This window comes from Myxocyprinus asiaticus, chromosome 40 (assembly GCF_019703515.2).
Source record: "Myxocyprinus asiaticus isolate MX2 ecotype Aquarium Trade chromosome 40, UBuf_Myxa_2, whole genome shotgun sequence".
Classification (NCBI taxonomy): Eukaryota; Metazoa; Chordata; class Actinopteri; order Cypriniformes; family Catostomidae; genus Myxocyprinus; species Myxocyprinus asiaticus.
Window position 1 is genome coordinate 6958929 of NC_059383.1, and position 20067 is coordinate 6978995.

Below are 20067 nucleotides of genomic sequence, written 5' to 3' on the forward strand. Positions count from 1 at the left end.
CACTTCAGAAGACATAGTTTAAACCACTGGAGTCTTATGGATTACTTTTATGCTGACTTTATATGCTTCGAATTTCTGGTCACCATTCACTTGCATTGTGAGGACCAACAAAGCTGAAATATTCTTCTAAAAATCTTCATTTGTGTTCTGCTGAAGAAAGAAAGTCATACACCTCTGGGATGGCATGAGGGTGAGTAAATAATGAGATAATTTTTCATTTTTGGGTGAACTATCCCTTTAAAAAAGAAACCCACAAATATCGTGAAACAAACCCACTCTCCCAAACTCCATGTGGCGCACTTTATTTTTTCAGACTCTAAGTTGAAACCGGAAGACAGCTACAAGACCGCAGCCAAAATGGCGACTCCCATGCATAGATTGATCGCACGTAGACAAGCGTAAGTTAATTCACTCATTATTTAATATTGGAGTCGAGCTATATATCGTATTTGTAATGTATTTAGTACACATTTGTTCTAGTAGTCGTCTACTTTGAGGTTGTGCTGTCTCCGTCCCGTAAGTCTTTAGCTACAACGCAATGGGCGTTATTAATCAATCTCACACGTATCTGTACAATTTCTTTTATTTTAACGGTAAATGACTGTGTTATTTCTTGTGATGCTTACAGGGAGGCTAACAAACAACATGTACGCTGTCAGAAATGTCTGGAACATGGCCACTGGTCTTATGAGTGCACAGGGAAAAGGAAGTACCTTTATAGACCTTCCAGGACAGCGGAGTTGAAAAAGAAACTCAAAGACAAAGAGAACAACATCTCAAACGAGACGGGGTAAGAAACACAAGAGGTTAGATATTAAAATGAATTGTCCTTTTAACGTCTTCCAATTAAATCCACTATTTACATTACATTATGCCAGTGCTGTTTATCGAGAAAGTCCTTTACAGTTTTAAGACTTAGCTTTGTTCTTAGATCATTTAATTTATTATTATTATTGTGTTTATCACTGAAAAGCCTCGGTCACTTTTAAAACATGCATGTCAACTGTTCTCTCTTGGGTATTTTTTTCAGACCTGGAATAGTATCTCTAACTGAGAAAAAGACGAAGAAAAAAAGGTGAGTCATATTGTGTTTCTGAGAATGCTAAATCAAGTTTGTCAATACAAATGTTTTGCTTAATGCGTAATAAACACTTAATAAAGTTAACTTTAGTTTATAATGGTATATAATAACATTTAGACTTATATTTATTATATATTCTATATTATGGAAACCAGTGAACTTCAGGCTTTGTTGCATGGTTGCTATGCTAAAGCATACTAAAGTATTGACAGAATTACTGTAGTTCTGTCTCATTGCCTTTGGAAAATAATTATTTTATTTATAATAATTAATATAAATAATTAATGTATAATTATGAATAATTTAATTATTTATGAGTAATTATTTCAATTTTTTTATTATCTCTGTCTTTTTGCTGTATTGTTTGTGCACTGGAAGCTTCTGTCACCAAGTCAAATTCCTTGTATATCTAAGCATACTTAACAATAAAGCTCATTCTGATAATTTGGACAGCTAATATCACATAAGTATGCACTTTTCTTATCTTGAAATCATCTTAAACATATCTACTGTTTTAGCCCTATGTGTAGAAGGATAAGTACAAATGTACTGCATTTTAATTAAATAAATAATAGTTTATTTACTATCCGTACTGCAGGTCAGGTTTCATACCTGATTATTCCAGGCAGAAGTGGTGACTATCAAACTCAAACACCTCAGTCACGGTGTTAAACAAATAGTAAAGAGATTTGTAATACAATTAACATTAAGAATGCCCAATTAAAATGTAAATATTTGTAAAATGGACAATAAAAATGCACATTTGACTGATAAAATGAGCATTTGAAATTTGGATGTGTGCCAAGCACTGATTTTGACTTACATTCTTGGGCTAAAACATGCACAGTGCAAAGAATAAAATAGAACAAAGGTGTCTTGAGATGTGTTTTAAAAGTTGAATTTCCTTTTAAGTTGACGCAGTGTCTAAAAAATGCATCATCACATCGAGACATGAAACACTGGTCAAAGACATCTGTCTAGCGCATGCTTGCATAGAAAAGACAGACGCTTTCGGAGTGAACGGCCCCTCTGGTGGAGGCCTTTGGCAGTTGTGTCTTGACTATGCGTTGTGTTCCTGAGTCCGTGTTAGTGCTATAGCACTGCAAAGGCTACTGTGCAACACTAAGTTAACATAGAACCGTCCATTGAAGCGTTTCTTTTCTCATTTTACATTTTTACTTAAGATTTGAGAATTTGAACAGGTTAAATCTTTTGACTTTGTCATTTTATGCACTTTTGTTAACAGCCAGATATGTTCTTTGCAGCAAACAATCGCTACAACACGGTGCTGATTGGTTTACCGAATTTTTCGGACTATAAGTCACTTTTTTTTTCATCATCTGAAAGGTCCTGCGACTTAGTCAGAAGCTACTAATTTACAGAATTTATACGTAATTGATGTCGGCCGGTCAAACGCCAACCAACATTTTGGCTACGGTATGATACCAGCCCTGGTACCTCGGTATCGGATATACTTCGGCAACAAATAAATAGCCTCAGATTACTGATGAAATCACACAGAAAAAGACTTGATTTAAAGAACTGCATAAAGTCTTGCTGTTGCAAATTCTGCATTTTCCATTTTAATGCAATTTTTTTTTAAATTAAATGTTATCATCAAAACAGTGTGTAATCAAATGAATATATAAAGCTTTAATCAAATTAAATATAATAATTAATTTTCAACAAAAAAGAGCTTTTTTTTTTTTGTCAAATAAAATGCTGCACAACAGAGCTTCACAGTGTAAATGAAAATATTCATGAAAAAATCGTATTACCTGTGGCACAAGACTGCTGCTGTACGACTGAATCACAGTGTGCTGATATTCAGTACACTTGTTTTAGTGATATTGCTTGCATATAGTAATAATTGTAATAATAATAATAGTAGTAATAATTATAAATAATAATGGTAATAATAAAACCATTTATTATTACATTATTAGTAGTAGTAGTAGTAGTGGTAGTATTTCTTTTAATATTACATTTTTCTATACAATAGTAATATTTTTCTGTTGTAATGTCTTCAATTTCACGCATCCAGTTAAACAGAGCTTTTATTTTGTCAGAAGTTTTATTTTGATGGACATTTAAGTTTGTCTCCTGTGTGGTATTTTTTTAATAAGGTCCGCATTCTAAACAAGGGCGTAGCCAGGAAATTACTTTTGGGTGGGCCTCTATAAAAATAGATGGACCAAATTTTCGCCCCAAATTTTCCTTAACAGAAAAGCGCCACATTCAAACAGTTCTTTCACATTTTCAGAAATTAGAATTTATACACTTTTTTTTGTTTTTTTTTTTTGTACTATTTTATAAATATATATTTGAAGTCAAAGAATAATCTGTAATAGTCTGGGTGTCTTAATTTGGGTGGGCCCAGTACCACCCCGGCCCACCCTTGGCTACGCCTATGATTCTAAATGAAATGCTGAAATACTGGCAAACTGAACTCTCGGAGCTGCACCGGAGGAGTTCGTGTGAGTGTTCACAGCCGCTCATACACTAAACACAATGCATTATGTGCATCACGTGTGATCTGTTTGTGTACGTGTGTGTGTGTGAAGTATAACAGAAAGCACAACGGCATCTCTCGTTCATTCTGAAGCGTGCAGACTGTATATTAATTAAATTACATCCTTATGATGTTTTATGATCACACTTGGCCATATAGAGATTTAAATTGGATTGTCATTGATTTCATTTAATTTCATCTAATTTTGCTAATAACACCCCACTGTATGGTACCGAAATTAGCAACAATAATAATTAATAATTAATAATTTAATAATAATTTTCTTTATTTATCACACATTATACATTTGCACATATACGGTGAAATTCTTCTTTTTCACATATCCCAGCTAGGCTGGGGTCAGTATCATCAACAATATCATCAACAAGATGATATTGTACCGTTTTACATTTTTTGGTGTTGCACTATTTCGTTAGTACTGGTATACCGTGCAACCCTACTTACAGACAGATGAAAACATCAGTCATAGAGACAAAGAAAAGTACTTTATGCAACCAGTTTAAATATTATGTCCCATCAAAACATTATTGTTCTAACAAACTCTAAACCGCTGTCAAACGCAACTCCTCACATGCATACAAAATGACCACTGGCTGTTTTTGCAGTCCTTTTTTATTATGCCGAGGGGAAATGAAGTGTGCCGTTATGATGAATGTTGAGTTTGATGTAAAAATCGCATGAATTCCAGCCTAACCGTTCACAATGAAGTCACGTTGCAAAAGAACAGAGACATATCCAGTTTATTTTCACATATGAAATCGGCCCAGATGGGAATTAAAAATGTCCGATTCAATGTGAATTGGTTCACACTACCATTCAAAAACAGATCTATCAATGGGAAACATATCAGTTTTTGGCTGCGGTGCGAACATCTCATTTCTTTGCTGTTTTCATTCAGGTCCTCCTCCAGTTCCAGCGGTAGCGACAGTGATTCCTCCCGCTCTTCCAGCGATTCTTCCTCCGACAGCAGTGATTCGTCCAGCTCCTCATCCTCGTCTGAAGACAGCAGCAGTGACAGCGAGGACAGTTCCAGCTCATCTTCCTCGTCCACTTCCTCCACTTCCGACTCTGATTCAGATTCCGCCAGCAGTTCTGACCACGGCCCACCAAAAAAGAGAAAAAAGAAGAAATGAGGCCCTGGTTCATCTAATTCAAACACAGAAGTCATATCACACACAGACAGTACTGACAACAGCCCGGTGAAGTTAAAATACCCAACAAAGTGTCTTCTCTGCCTCCTTTCCTCCTCTAGGACATGTATTGATACACAGGATATGAGAGCAGGGTGGACACAGTAGCTTATCATTTTCCTTTGTCCTTTGAGTGATATGTCAAGACTATAAATTATAATGCAGTCACACATAATTTATTTATAGTGACACCTGTTTTTTTTATTATACTTCCTATTGACCATAAACAATCCATTTTTGATTCTCTGCTGGTAGGATGTGCATTATTGTACTTAAATGACTGCTAACAGATATTAAAGGGATGCATATTGAAAGGGACTGGGACAATGTTTTAAGAACTTTTTTTTTTTTTTTAAGAATAATGTGCCCTTTGTGAGATGTGATGTAAATTTGGTATCAGTATATCAAAGAATTTGATTAAATGCTGTGAAATTTACCATTTCAACAATAATGTTTAGTTACTGCTATAAAAGCAGAATCCACTTTTCAAATCTCAATATATTTTTACAGATCAACGTGTGTACATAAACTAAGGAAAGGAATAATAATATTAATGGTTAAAGGATGTGGGAACGATTAAATGCATCTGACTTATATGTTTTCATGCAGTAAGGAGAGTGGAGAAAAACACACACCCTCCTTTGTCTCAAAACCAAGCAAGGTGACATCAGACATCATTTTTGAGAATAATATCCATTTGGCTATTTATGTAATATTTTCACGTTCTACTTAATCATTTATTTTATATATTTGGTTTATTGATAAGTGGCACCATTTGGTTAGTTTCTGAAGAATAGCCAGTGTTGAGTAATATACTCTTTAAAAGTAATCACAAATTACAGTTACTTTAAATGTAATCAGATTACTGGTTACTTAATCGAAAACTAATAATTTCTAATTGTGTTCGTTTTATGTTACTTTGCTAATTGCTTTTCACGAATTTTTTTTTTTTCACTTAGCGAAACGAAACAATGTCTATATTTCCTCCTTGTTCATTGTCGCACACCATTCAGCTGTCACAGAAACGCAAACAGACGCGCATATGCACATATAAATTCATATCTTAAATGTATTATGGATAAATAATATTATTTTTGAAATGTGTGTAAGCCAAGTAAGGTACTTAAAAGTATTTAACATCATTGGAAGTCAGTAATTGTAATCAGATTATAATTCAAAATACTTTCTGGTTACTAAGTACTTAGATTACGGTTCCTAACTGCTTTGTAATCAGATTACACCCAATGCTGAGAATAGATAAACAACAGTCTTTACATGTAACTTATTTAATGTGTTATTTGCATAAATTATATGTAACAGTTATTCATTCTCAAGTGAGAATTGCATAGCATTTTACAATTAGTCAGAGATCAAAATACATTTATGATCATTTAGATTGCAAAGCAACATCAGCATAAATATAATGCCATTAATGATAGTTATATTTGTTTGTTGTCACTAAACAAATTCATAATGCAGAACGTATTATGTTTATTTTGATGTAGTCTTAGGGTTTTCAACCAGGGTGTCCATGGAGATGTCTTTAAAAAATGTTTATGCCACTTCTATCTGAATACATCTTTGCTAATTATCTGTTCAGCATTATATAATGTAGTAATGTTAATGTTCTTAAAGGAATAGTTCAAGCAAAAAATGAAAATTCTCATCATTTATCACAAATGTCTTGAAGCGATATGGTAGGTGTGAATAAGAAACAGATCAATATTTAAGTCCTTTTTTACCCCCAAAAATTCTCCTCCCTGCCCAGTAGGCGGCGATATGAGTGAAGATTGTGAACTGCCAAAAACAAAAGAAGAATGTGAAAGTGGAGATTTGCAGTAAAAAAGGACTTAAATATTGATCTGTTTCTATCATATCACTTCAGAAGATATGGATTTAACCACTGGAGTCTTATGGGTTACTTTTATGCCACCTTTATGTGCTTTTTGGAGCTTAAATTTTTGAGTCACCATTCACTTGCATTGTATGGACCTACAGAGCTGAAATATTCTTCTAAAAATCTTCGTTTGTGTTCTGCAGAAGATAGAAAATCGAACACATCTGGGATAGCATGAGGGAGAGTAAATAATGAGAAAATTTTTCATTTTTGGGTGAAATATTACTTTAATAAAAGTCAATATAAAGAATTAGCCTACTTAGAAAATTGAAGTTTTTGTACTGGAGGTCTATGGGATGAGAGTCTGTGATTATTTAGCCATTGGCACTGGGTGTTATTGAATTACAAAGTAATAAGTTACTGTAATCTAATTACTTTTTAGTTTAATTATTGCAATCAGATTACAGTTATTAACTTTCAATTAAGTTAATTACTTGTAAGAACAGTACTTAGGTCACACATATTTTTTTAAGAATGCATTGTTCTGTGACAGCTGAAGGGACAACAACAATGAACCAGGAGGAAATATAGACATTATTTGAATTCACAGAGAGCGTTTTAGAAAGTAACGTTGACGTAATTAGTAACGTGATTACTTTGTCCGTGAATAAATGTGTCAATAAACAATTCATTAAAAAATGGAATTGCAAATCGGTGTTCGGACACAAAAAATCAGTCGTAAGAAATAATATCTGTTTCTATTTTTGAGTTGCCCTACAATGCGGTCTAGGTAGACAGCTCACTGGGTTTGAGACTCGGCCCTTCTCTGAAAAGACGCTCTCGTCACGTGACCAGGTTAGTTTACGAAGCCGAATTCAGCCACCCAGATACAAGATGATCTCCTAAAAATGATCGCGATCTCCTTGAAAAATCTGTCAGACAGAATCATGCCGTGCAAACGACCCTTCGCGGTATGGCTCACTTAAACGAGACGAGTGTTTTCAAGCTTTGAGACGTCTCGTACTGGTTGATGACATTTACTGGGACGCAACAGCAGATCAGTGTGCCAGCGGACAGAGACAAAGGGAAAGGCTTGCGATAGCTAGAATGCTTTGGGCCTAAAAGGAGTCAAGAGGTAAGTGGGGGGAAACCCTACGGTTAAAGCATTAAAATGATGCGTAGTACACCCATTAAGTAACGTTTGTGAGTGCGTTTCTGTTTGTGTCATGAATTAACGATCCAAATGTTAAAGACGAGCGCTGTGTGTGTGGTTCAACGAGCTGTCCAATGCTGAACACACTCACAGGCCATCGACCACACTAAGCTCAAATATGCATTATTAACAACACTAATTTTTATTATGTTATTATTCTGATCAATTTGAACGGAATTTATCCTGGCCAGTTTTTTTTTTTTTTAATTATTTTTGTTTTTGTTTTTGTAAGGGAGTCAGGCTTGTCAGAATCCGCAATCTAATATATCTGTGTCGTTAGTGTCTAATAAAATGCATTTTGGACCATTTGTACATAGAAATGTGCTTTTACGTCAAATCGACTCAAATAATTCGATGACGTTTAATTTGCTGTTGAATTTTACTTTTAAGCACGCATTTAGATGCTAGTAGTTAAGACTTGTGTCTTTATTGGCCTGCTCAGTTGTTGTACTTTGTTTACAGTTGTTGTTTATTCGTATTCTGTGGACGTTTGACTCCCGTATCAATTCACATTTCTTGATTGTGACGTTAGTGCATTCTAATCGTCACCGACTGACGTCACAATGCTGAAATGTTTCACTCAGCTGAAGTTCTTGGCGTCTACCATCTTGACAAAATGTAAACACTGTTAAGGTGGCAGTAGCATGGTGTATCAGTTCTTAAAAAGTTAACTTCATTCTAATTCAGTTCAAACGACTTACCAATGCTTTACAGTTTAGCTTATACTAGAGATATTTAAATTAGAACAGTATGCATGATTAAATAAATATAGTGAGAGACAACAGAATAATTCGACAATGCATGTTTTGTGGTGGAAGTCCATTTTGACTGCTGTCAGCATTCTTTATATTTCTAAAAAATATTTGGTTTATGTATCATCTTTGGTGCGTACACTTGATTTCCCTGCACTTTTGGGCAAACCTTATGTTTGTCAAAGCTTTTCTCAGTCACAATTTACTCTAAGGCTGATTTCTTCATTGAACCCTCAAATGTTTTGAAAGTCTTTCTGATTTAGCTTAAATTTAAACTTAAGGAAAGGTTTAAACCTAAAGACTTAATTTGCTTATCCATTGAGCAGCTTTTGCTGTATTCAGGTCCTCTTGGGAAGTTCATACTTGTGAGGTCGGAAGTCATAAATACGTTGTTATTTGCGTTCAGGTGATTTTAGTTGGAAAGAATGTACCCATTTTGCACCAGTGGAACAAAATTAAGAGCAAAACCAGCGCGTAAGGTGTGCAGCCTAAATTATGTGCTGTTTATTTGCTCATTCTCTACATATAAAAAAGGGCAATGTAGTTTTGTTGTACATGCTTGTAAACCAGCTTAATGAGTCATTTCTGGAAAGCTTTTTCGCTAAATCACATTCAATTTACAGTGTGACGAACCAGAAGTAGCCTAATTATGTGGTTTTCAATGGCTGATGCCAATATAGAGTGCAACAGTTGGTTTCTGGAAGTAAAAATCCCATTTATTTTTCCATAAACACATTTTAAAGTGTACCTGCCTTGAGCTATGAGCTTGTTAATTGATGATACTATATGTACTACTTTTGAAGGCATCAGTCTGCTTTATTTCAACTTCATTTAAAAAAATTAAATACAAAGTTTAATAGTGGATTTCTTAAAGAACTACATTACCCATAATCCTGAATAGAGATCCACCAATCAGAGAATCACAGCAAACAAATCGTGCCAAAAGAGCTCTGCAGCGACTCCCCACTTCCATGACGCACTGTGAATGAGGCAATCGAGTTGGCCTCTACACTCTCAAATTACGTATTTTTGCTAATATCTGAATATTTTGCAATTTAATTAAAATCTATATGCTTATAATCAACAACTTCAAATCAATAGATAAATAAACATTTGGCCATCATTTTTAATTAAAGTATGATTGAATTAATTCCCAATGCTTCATGGGATTGATGTTTGTGCCCTCATAAAAGATATTATGGACACAGTCTTGTACCTTTGGCTTTTTATCCGATTGTCAAATACTTTTTTGCTTGCTGTGATTCACCTCGGAGCAAGCTGGCTTGGTTCATGGCTTAGAACTCTTTTATAAAGGATTTTAAGGAATCCCCATGGAACCAATGATTGGGGGAATATACATCTGGAACCAGGATGGCTGAAAAACTGGACAAAATTGTTAAAATGAAATAAACAGTTTTTACATAATATATACAATTCACAAAAATTACTTATATAAGGCAGTCAGTACACTTCTGTACATTTCTGATGCAGTTATTGGTTGATTTTGATAATCCCAAAATGACCAAACTTTTTCTTGACTCATTTAATCGGACAGCATAAGTAACCAAATTTTTACACAAACTTGGATTTAAAATGCAAAACAACCTGATTTATTTCTCAGATGATAACTGGATGCCAAAACATTAGTTAAAAACATTAGAATCATATGATAAAAGTTTTTATACGTTTCACATACTGTTTTCAAAAAATATTATACAGTGTGTATACTGCACTTCGCAGTATGCAGTAGTATAGTATTCCATTTAAAACACAGCCCATGAATAAGTAAATTTCGCTGCATAATTATCCAGCTAACCCATGGATGCCTCCAGGCTGCTGGCACAGATCATCTGGCATAGGTTTTAATTTTGAGCTAGGACAGACCTTGTGCTGCTTATGTAACAAACTAAACACACACACACACACATTAACACACACTCTTGACTCCTGCCCTGTATGCTTGTGTTCAGAAGACGTGCGCACAAAGGCAGAGTTCCAAAGCAGAGTTCATGTTGTTCCAGCGATATCCACTGATAAGCCAGTGACATAACGTGTATTGTTAAAGACATCTTTGTTGAACACGAGACGGCCCGGCCTGTGTATAAATACCGTTTAAAGGTCTTGACTCTCTCCACACTACTTCCTGTTTTTAGTTGTGGTCCGTGGCTTCAGTTAACCGTTTCCTCTCTCTGTCTGTGCAATATTTTGTCTTTCACTACGTTCTTATAAAAAACCTATGCAAGCAGAGTGCAACTTGTCAGATTAATATTATTGGCCTGTTGGGCTTGTTTTAATGCAACCTAACAGGGCAAAAACAATATCAAGTTTTTCTTATGGTACTGTATTTATATCAGTGGTTCTCAACTGATGGGTTGCAGGTCTGTTAGAGTCGTGGACAGCAGGGAAAAACAATGCTAAATGCAATAATAGAGTGCAACAGTGCTTGTAAAGGATTTGATAAAATATTAAAGCGTTGTAAGCCATGAACCAAACCAACCATCTTCGAGGTGAATCACAATGTTACAAACTTTAATTTGAAGCCAAAACATTTTGACAATGTAGCGCATGTGAAGCACTTTTACTTTGAAGTTGCTCTCACGCACTATTGCGGATCCAGAGAGCAGAAATCTCCTGACAGCTTCCAGTTTACTCGGCCCAGATAACCTGCTAGGAGGAGCGTCACGGACTGACCGTCGTGCAACATTCGTGAGTCAGAGGAACGGAGGTTTGATCCAGGCTGATAGAGTACATGCTTCAGAGGGGAAAAAAACGCTAATTTTGGGCAAGATTTGATAGGTTTGTGTATTACATCCATTTTAACGAGGTATCCATGTATTTGCAGATGATCTATGATCTATGATAGAAGATTGTTGGTATTTGCCTTCTTATCATTAGACAAGGCAGTTTAAAATTACTGGGAAGTGTTGAGAAGAGAGAGTACGAAACACCCGAGCACTTTAAACGGCATGAGCTCTGGCGCGTTTGTCACAGCTCTGATATGCACGACCGTTTAAATGAAACAGTGTTGTACATGGTCTATTATTGTGGTAACACAATGGCACGTTACAGCAAAATGAGCTATGATTGGTCGTTTACATGTCTCAGATGGCTCCTTCACATGCAAGCAGGCGATTCTTGGCACCCGCATGGCTTGATAAACTAATCAGCCAAATGGGAAAATGTATCGGCGATGCTGATAATTCTAAAATATCTGCAAATTTATCGGCCTTGGTGATATATCGGTCAACCACTAGTAGAAGCTAGAAAAATTAGACAGAAGCCAACGTAGACAGATTGTACAACATGTGGTCGTCCATGAGCAAAACTACATAAGCAAAAATAAAATAAAACCCAGACTAAAGGCCTGTTCAAACCAAGTCCATTTTTTCGGTAGGAATGTTCGTTCCAAATAAGCATTTGCACAGTAACAATGCATTCCTATGGCTCTATGCACATCGGGTCCAACAGAGCATCTGAAAACAATCCACAGTTTTTTGTTTTTTTTTACAGTGATGAAAACTGACTAACCAATGAGATAAGAGCTTTTTGTCAGTTGCTGCTCAATCCAGCGTGTTGGTGGCACCAATCAACTGGCAAACACTGGCACACGTGCAGCTGATACACACCCCTGAGAATTATATAAGTAAAAATAGATGCAGTTCATGAACCTTTTGCACTGCAAACATAAACCCATTTTGTTTTTGAAAGTCTGATTATAGTTTTCTTTTTTTTTTGGTCTTAATGTGCATTATTTAATATGTATATCACTGTGCCTGTTATATTCTCATGGCTTTCAAAATAGCAGTGAGGTCTGACAATTTGTTTGCACTGAGCTCGTAGAAAATCCGAGAAAAAGACACTTTACATGCAATATTTTACCGTAGACAAACGGATTGCAGAACCACACTTTTATTTTTATTGACTGGATAATATCACTAAATATAGCAATTTAAATAAAGAAAAGACTGTGAGCCAGTGTCTTTTATATTATTTGTAATATTATGCATCATTTTTTATAAAATACCTGTTATTATTATTGAATTTTATCCCCTTTTTCTCCCCAATTTGGAATGCCCAATTCCCACTACTTAGTAGGTCCTCGTGGACGCGTGGTTACTCGTCTCAATCTGGGTGGCGGAGGACAAGTCTCAGTTGCCTCTGCTTCTGAGACGTCAATCTGCGCATCTTATCACGTGGCTCGTTGTGCATGACACCGCGGAGACTCGCAGCATGTGGAGGCTCATGCTACACTCCGTGATCCACGCACAAATTACCACACGCCCCATTGAGAGCGAGAACCACTAATCACGTCCACGAGGAGGTTACCCCATGTGACTCTACCCTCCCTAGCAACCGGGCCAATGTGGTTGCTTAGGAGACCAGGCTGGAGTCACTCATTATGCCCTGGATTTGAACTTGTGTCTCCAGGGGTGGTAGTCAGTGTCAGTACTCGCAGAGATACCCAGGCCCCATACCTGTTATTCTTAACGTACATTAGTCCATGTGTATTTATATCACTGTGCCTTGTGTTGTATTATCCAGGCATTAAACCAGACATTATAAAAAGAGAAGTTGGCTTCAGGTGTCTGTTTGGAATATACTCAGCAAAATACATGTGCAAATATGAAAAATCTCACTTGCATAAAAAACACTGATTATATACTCCTCAAAATGCATCAACACCATGGAAAGAACATAATGAAACAGTTATGCTAAATTAGGTAAATAAATGCTTTAACAGTTCAGTATATTAATCTCTAACAGCTGAAGGTGCAGACAGGAGATTGGTATACCAACAGTGCTGCCTATTGTACAGGAGTGAATGAGTTTTTAGTTTAATTTTTTAAGGACTCTGGGGGGCCTGGGTAGCTCAGCAAGTAAAGATGCTGACTACCACACCTGGTGTCGCAAGTTTGAATCCAGGGCGTGCTGAGTGACTCCAGTCAGACTTCCTAAGCAACCAATTGGCCCGGTTGCTAGGGTGGGTAGAGTCACATTGGGTTAACCTCCTTGTGGTTGCTATAATGTGGTTCTCGCTCTCGGTGGGGCGTGTGGTGAGTTGTGCGTGGATGCCGCGGAGAATAGCACGAAGCCTCCACACACGCTATGTCTCCGTGGTAACACGCTGAACAAGCCACGAGGACCTAGAGTGCATTGGGAATTGGGCATGCCAAATTGGGAAAAAAAATTTTTATATATTTTTTTAAGGACTCTGTCTGAATAGACCTTCCGTCAGAGGTTCGTTTCGCAAAATCATCACAGATTAGGTGTGAACAGGCCATAACACTGTAAAATCGAATTAGTTGACCTTATTTGGATTTTTCAAGGCAATCGGGTGATTTGGTTTGTATGCTTTTTGTAATGTGCTTATTTGGCTCAAGGAAACTGAACTTAATTTAAATAATTAAAAACAATGATACTTTAATCACAGATGAGTTAAGTTTACTTGTTACTAGTTGACATTACTTAATTTTTTTTTTTGTTATAGCAGGTCTTTTACAGTATAAGGGAAATTATGACTGGAATGTCAGTTAGGCATATGGCACATTGAGTTCTACTCATTACTTCTTAGTGCACATATATCTATAATTTTGTAAAGTACAATTATTGAGTAGAGAAGAATGACTTGAATTTAACAGACTCCAACTTCACCAGAGGTAACAGTAATCACCCTCATGGTGACTTCACACATCACAACTATCAACCAGCTACAACAAAACAACAACAATAGTCATAAGAATCAAAACTTTATACATTTTTAAAAAACAATTAATATTTTTTGACATATGTTCACTTGTTTTAACGAAACATACATACTTTATTCAAGCACAAGGGCTTATGGGTATTCCACACAGTTGCAGTTTTGTACTTGATAATTTTGAGTTAGCAGTACTTGAAGCCAAAGTTTAAAGAACGTACATATTTGAGTTATTCCAAAATGTGACATTTCAAGTACTGTTTAATTAGAGCCACTTAAATGTTTTTATTATTGTTAACTTTAGGGTTTAGAGAGTAACGGTAACATAATTAAAACTAGTAAGAGTAAAAAATTAAGCTTAAGTAGAGTAAACTATGTTTTTACAATTTGAGATAACTATAGTGTTTACAGTACAGATTCACTTGCAGTGCTAAACATGGTTTGTGCCGACCACAATGTGCTTTGTGTTGAGAACCTGAAGCCATCAAAATTCAAGAACTAAAATTGTCCAATTTCCTTTTCAATCTATGTTATTTTAATACGTTTGTTTATTGTTGGGCCTGTGCAGTTCACGGTGATATTAAAGAAGTATTCCGGGTTCAATACAAGTTAAGCTCAATCAACAGCACTGGTAGCATAATGTTGGAATATTGGATATAAAGTCACACAAAAGGCCCGCGTAAACGTAGTTTTTCTGTGTTCCGTATCGGTTCAAAGTATACTCTTTTAAATGCGAGTGAAAACAAATGTGTTTGACGCATGCGACTAAGACTGCTTTGTGGTCAATGACAGGCCCATGCACCAACAATGTGCAGAGAAGAGGGCTGTCCGCGTGTCGAGAAAATCTGGGCGCCGCGTGGAATGTCCATACAGACTGGACTGATGACAAAATTTATGTCACGCATACTGTGCTTGTTCCTATTAGCATTGCGGACAACAGGGGTTGGCGATATACCAGTAGACACGATGATTGTCATGCACGTCATCTCTGGAGCATGCAAGTGTGCGCGTGTCCAGCAAGCTTCCCGTTTGTGCTCCAAATACAGGAGAGAGCAGAGCGGGATCACTTGCACAACACAATACAGCTATGAGTCATGCAGGTTTTTTAAACTACACATCATCACCCACAATAAAATTCAGTTCGAATGATGTTAGATATTAGGAAGACAACTGGCCATGTTTGCTTATAGATATACATATATTCTCTACAGAGATGACTTTAATCATTAAGCTTGATATTTTTTACAGTTCTTAAAGTATGTATTATTTCCTTTGTTGCATTGCTTTGAGAAGAGGAGTTTCTTGAGGAAAGTTTAAAAATACTAATAATACTAGTCAACATCATTTTACATTATGCCACATCATGAGATGTGGCATAATGTAAAATTTTGCATTAAGGTAAGGTTGATTTAAAGGAATGTTCCAGGTTCAATACAAGTTCAGCTCGGTCGACAGCATTTGTGGCATAATATCGATTACCACAAAAATTTATTTCGACTCGTCCCTCGTTCTCTTAAAAAAAAAAAAAAAAAAAAAAGCAAAAATATGTTGCACTTACAATGAAAGTGAATGGGGGACAATTTTTGAATGTTAAAATACTGACTTTTCCAAAAGTATAGCCATAAGACATGAACAATATGTGTGTTAACATTATTTTAGTGATAAAATCACTTACTAACCTTTTCTGTGTATAGGTATAGCCAATTTTACAACTTTGTTGCCATGATGATGTAGTCCAACCATAACATTGTTTCCCCAAGGATTTTTTTCAGCAGTGGTGCTGTTGTGCTCGCGTCCTTGAGCCTGTAACGCTGTATCCGTATTTAAGCTTAAAACAACCTTAGAATCATTACAGATGTGTTATTCATGTTCGCCTTGTCATGCGTGTATTTACTGGGGACTTTTACACTCGGAGGGCTCTGGGGTAAAATTTACTAAAACAATCTTACCTAAATCTCACAGGGGTTACCTTTCTCAATTCTTACCCTTTTTTTTTTTTTTTCCCAGATGGAATGATTTTTAAAGTATGTAGCCTAATTATGGTCCTCTGCTTCAGTCACTTGCTTCCCAGGAAGACGTGATGCAATCATGTGCTGAATTACATTTATGTTGTTCTTAGTGGATACATTTAACAAAGGTTTTAACAGGTAGATAAAGGGCAGTGTATTCAAAAATGAAATTTCTGATATTATTACTTCTTAAGTCTATATGAATTTCTCTCCGTTGTGGAACACAAAAGGAGTTACGCAGAACGTTAGTTTCAGTCACTATGCACTGTCACTACATATTTTTCTCTATACAATGAAAGTGAATTCTCCTACTACTATCACTTTAAGAATACCAGTCAATATTCACCAGTTACATTAAAAATGGCTATTTAATGTTGACAAATGTTTTACATACTTATTAAAATTAACTGACTCGCATGGCAGAGAAAATACCTGTACAGGTCAGATGGAGCTCTAGGGAGATTAACAGGTGTTTCAGAGTTTATCTTCACCTAGAGTAGTTCTGGTAGAATTTTACACAAAGCAATTTTGCTGTTTCTGCTTTCTTGTCAAATGTACTGTTTTGTTACTTTATGAGGGAGCAGGGAGCACCATGATGTAACAGGCGTTAAAACTAGATTGCTGCGACGTCCCGCGCTTGCAACGTAGGCAGTTTTGCTTTCTCGATTATAAACAGGAGCGATAGATTTTATCGCATCTCTCACTTACAGAGACGAGTTGCTACGGCATTCCCATGTCGAATCTTAAGATCAGTAATATGCGACTTCCTCACGCTCGCTTGTGCGTGCTTACGCTAACATCAACAAGCGCTCAATGAGCTGCTGCATGAGAGAGGGAGAAAAAGAGGGACGCGGAAGAGCTGATTTACTTACATTTTGATACAAACACAACATTATTGATTTGATTTGTTCACCTGTATGGTTAGGTTTTCCAATGCTCATGTTATAAAGGTATGTGGGAGTTCCCCGCATTATGAGCATGGAACATAAGGGAATGTATAATGTATTTAAATCACGCACTGGATTATTCAAAAATAGGCATTACAGTATGGTTATTTAACATATAAACCAATTTTCTTTATAGATAAAAAAAAAAATTAAAAATCTAACTATACTGTGATGTACAGCTCTAGAAAAAATTAAGAGACCACTCCAAATATTCAGTTTCTCTGTATTTACTATTTATAGGTATGTGCTTGAGTAAAATGAAAATGTTTGTTGTATTCTAAGTACTGACAACATTTCTCCCAAATTTCAAATAAAAATTTTGTCATTTAGAGCATTCATTTACAGAAAATGACAACTGGTCATAATATCAAAAAAGATGCCATTTTCAGACCTCGAATAATGCAAATAAAACAAGTTCATATTCATTTTTAATCAACACAATACTAATGTTTTAACCTAGGAAGAGTTCAGAAATCAATATTTGTTGGAATAATCCTGATTTCCAATCACAGCTTTCATGTGTCTTGGTATGCTCTTTACCAGTCTTTCACATTGCTGTTGGGTGACGTTATGCCACTCCTGGTGCAAAAATTCAAGCAGGAATTCAACAGACACTGGAATGGAATGGATGCCATACATGTAGAAATGCTGATTTAAGAAACATTTGGAGTGGTCTCTTAATTTTTTCCAGAGCTGTATATTGTTATCTTCATATAAAATTATTCGTATTGTGATACAAGAGTTTGGTCATATTGCCCACCCCTACTTACTTTAGGTAAGTAAGAGACTTTATCATACTAAAATTATGTTAACGTTAAATAATTAATGTGTTATGTCTTGTGGCTGTACTATACTATAACTATACTATGTAAATGTTTACAGATTGGCCCCATTCAATTCCATTCTAAATGCCTGACTGTAACCACCATTTCTGATTTTTGATTTTTTTTATTTTTTATCCCCTTTTCTCCCAATTTGGAATGCCCAATTCCCACTACTTAGTAGGTCTTGGTGGCGCGGTTACTCGCCTCAATCCGGGTGGCGGAGGACAAGTCTCAGTTGCCTCCGCTTCTGAGACCGTCAATCCGCGCATCTTATCACGTGACTCATTGTGCATGACACAGTGGAGACTCACAGCATGTGGAGGCTCATGCAACTCTCCGCGATCCACGCACAACTTGCCACACACCCCATTGAGAGCGAGAACCACTAATCATGACCACGAGGAGGTTACCCTATGTGACTCTACCCTCCCTAGCAACCTGGCCAATTTGGTTGCTTTGGAGACCTGGCTGGAGTCACTCGGCACACCCTGGAGTCGAACTCGCGACTCCAGGGGTGGTAGTCAGCGTCAGTACTCGCTGAGCTACCCAGGCCCCCTCCATTTTTGCTTTTCTTACGATAAACGAGGAATGAGTTGAAATAATTTTTTGCGGTAATCAATATTATGCCACAAATGCTGTCGAATGAGCTTAACTTTTATTGAACCCAGAACTTTCCTTTAAAAATGTCCATGTTTGATGTTAAGAACATATTTGCTTTTATATGAGAAACAGTTTTGGTGTTATGTTGGGTGTCCGCTTCATGTCCAATGTAAACTCTAGGGCCTGAAACAAAACATGTTGAGAACCCCTGATTCTTATAAATTTAGTTTGAAATGTCAGTTTGTTAGCACAGGATCTGGTGTCTTTTGTTTGGTGTTGTTTGCATCCTCTGCTGTCAGTTGATGGGGTTAGATAAGGTCAGAATAGCATTTTATTAACAGTGGGGCATTCCCAGTCATTAAAAAGATCAAAGCCTGTTTTTTGCTCTGCCTAAGGGCTGCTGTGTTCTTATTCATGACATGAAAGTTTTGGATAACATCCAAGCATTTAATTCAAACTTTAAATGTAGCTCATTAATTTGAAAGATCACACATTACTGTTCTATGAAGTTACAGTTGTTTATTTTGTTGAGGTTTTACTATAAGTCACAGCTTTATGATGGTGATGTAAAATTAGACTTCTTTTAGGTGGGTAGCTTGTGTACGCGAGTCCAGCACACACCCTGAGCACACAATCCTGAGAGATATCACACACACTAAGTGACGAAGTACCGTCTGTGCACTGATCTGATCTTTGAATATATGTGAAAGACTAGTTATGCTATGTATTATGCAGGAGGTGGGCAGTATGACCAAAATCTTATATCATGTTAATGACAAATATCACATTTAGTGGGTAAAAAATGTGTAGTATTTGGGTAATGTTTAATAAATATGTGGTAATACCTTTTGGGTAAGTCAGTGAATTTAGTACAAATACAAATGATTATTTTCTCTTTCTAATTGGAACTTCATGGTAAGAAAGATAAGATAATATTATTCATAACTAATGAAAGTTTGTTCATAACAGAAATAGCTTCACATATATATCAATTGAGTAAAAACAAAAGATTCAGATCAGTACGATTATAAAATGAATAGGCAAGACTAAATTCCGACTGTACGAGCCCTGTTTAAGCCATTGTAAAATAGCAGATATTTGCACATTATTTGAATTCTATATTAATGTGTCATTAGTGCGACATTGTTGTTCGACAACTATAAAGAACTAAATTCTTTGCATTACGCTCGTTAATAAGACGTTCTTCCTTGTCTTGACTTGTTTAAGTGACGTCCTGCTTTGTATTTTCGCAATACAAAACGTGTTTCTTCCTCACTCTCTGTAAAAATACACTGATATTCAGTTTTGGGTTAGTTACTCAAAGTAATCCACTGCAAATTAATTACTTTAATTGTAATCAAATTACTCTACTGATTACATTAT

The 20067-nt window shown here is 36.1% G+C and overlaps 2 protein-coding genes across 5 annotated transcripts in view; both read left to right on the forward strand.

Annotated features, from left to right (window-relative positions):
- Positions 1-313: 313 nt before the first annotated feature.
- Positions 314-6920, forward strand: LOC127430696 (zinc finger CCHC domain-containing protein 10-like). Its single transcript, XM_051680667.1, has 4 exons — positions 314-398; positions 629-790; positions 1031-1075; positions 4513-6920. The coding sequence occupies exons 1-4, from the start codon at positions 358-360 to the stop codon at positions 4745-4747; spliced, it is 483 nt and encodes a 160-aa protein (XP_051536627.1). The 5' UTR covers positions 314-357; the 3' UTR covers positions 4748-6920.
- A 568-nt stretch (positions 6921-7488) lies between these two features.
- Positions 7489-20067, forward strand: part of LOC127430406 (AF4/FMR2 family member 4-like) — a 72132-nt gene continuing 59553 nt past the window's right edge. For all 4 annotated transcript variants that reach the window (XM_051680134.1, XM_051680136.1, XM_051680135.1 and 1 more), the window contains exon 1: positions 7489-7776. The gene's annotated coding sequence lies outside the window, so the exon portion shown is untranslated. The remainder of the gene's footprint in view (positions 7777-20067) is intronic.

Coding starts and splice junctions, on each gene's coding strand:
- LOC127430696 (XM_051680667.1), top strand. CDS start 358: ATGGCGACTCCCATGCATAGATTGATCGCACGTAGACAAGC. Junction 791..1,030: donor AACATCTCAAACGAGACGGG/GTAAGAAACACA, acceptor TATTTTTTTCAG/ACCTGGAATAGTATCTCTAA. Junction 1,076..4,512: donor AAAAAGACGAAGAAAAAAAG/GTGAGTCATATT, acceptor GTTTTCATTCAG/GTCCTCCTCCAGTTCCAGCG.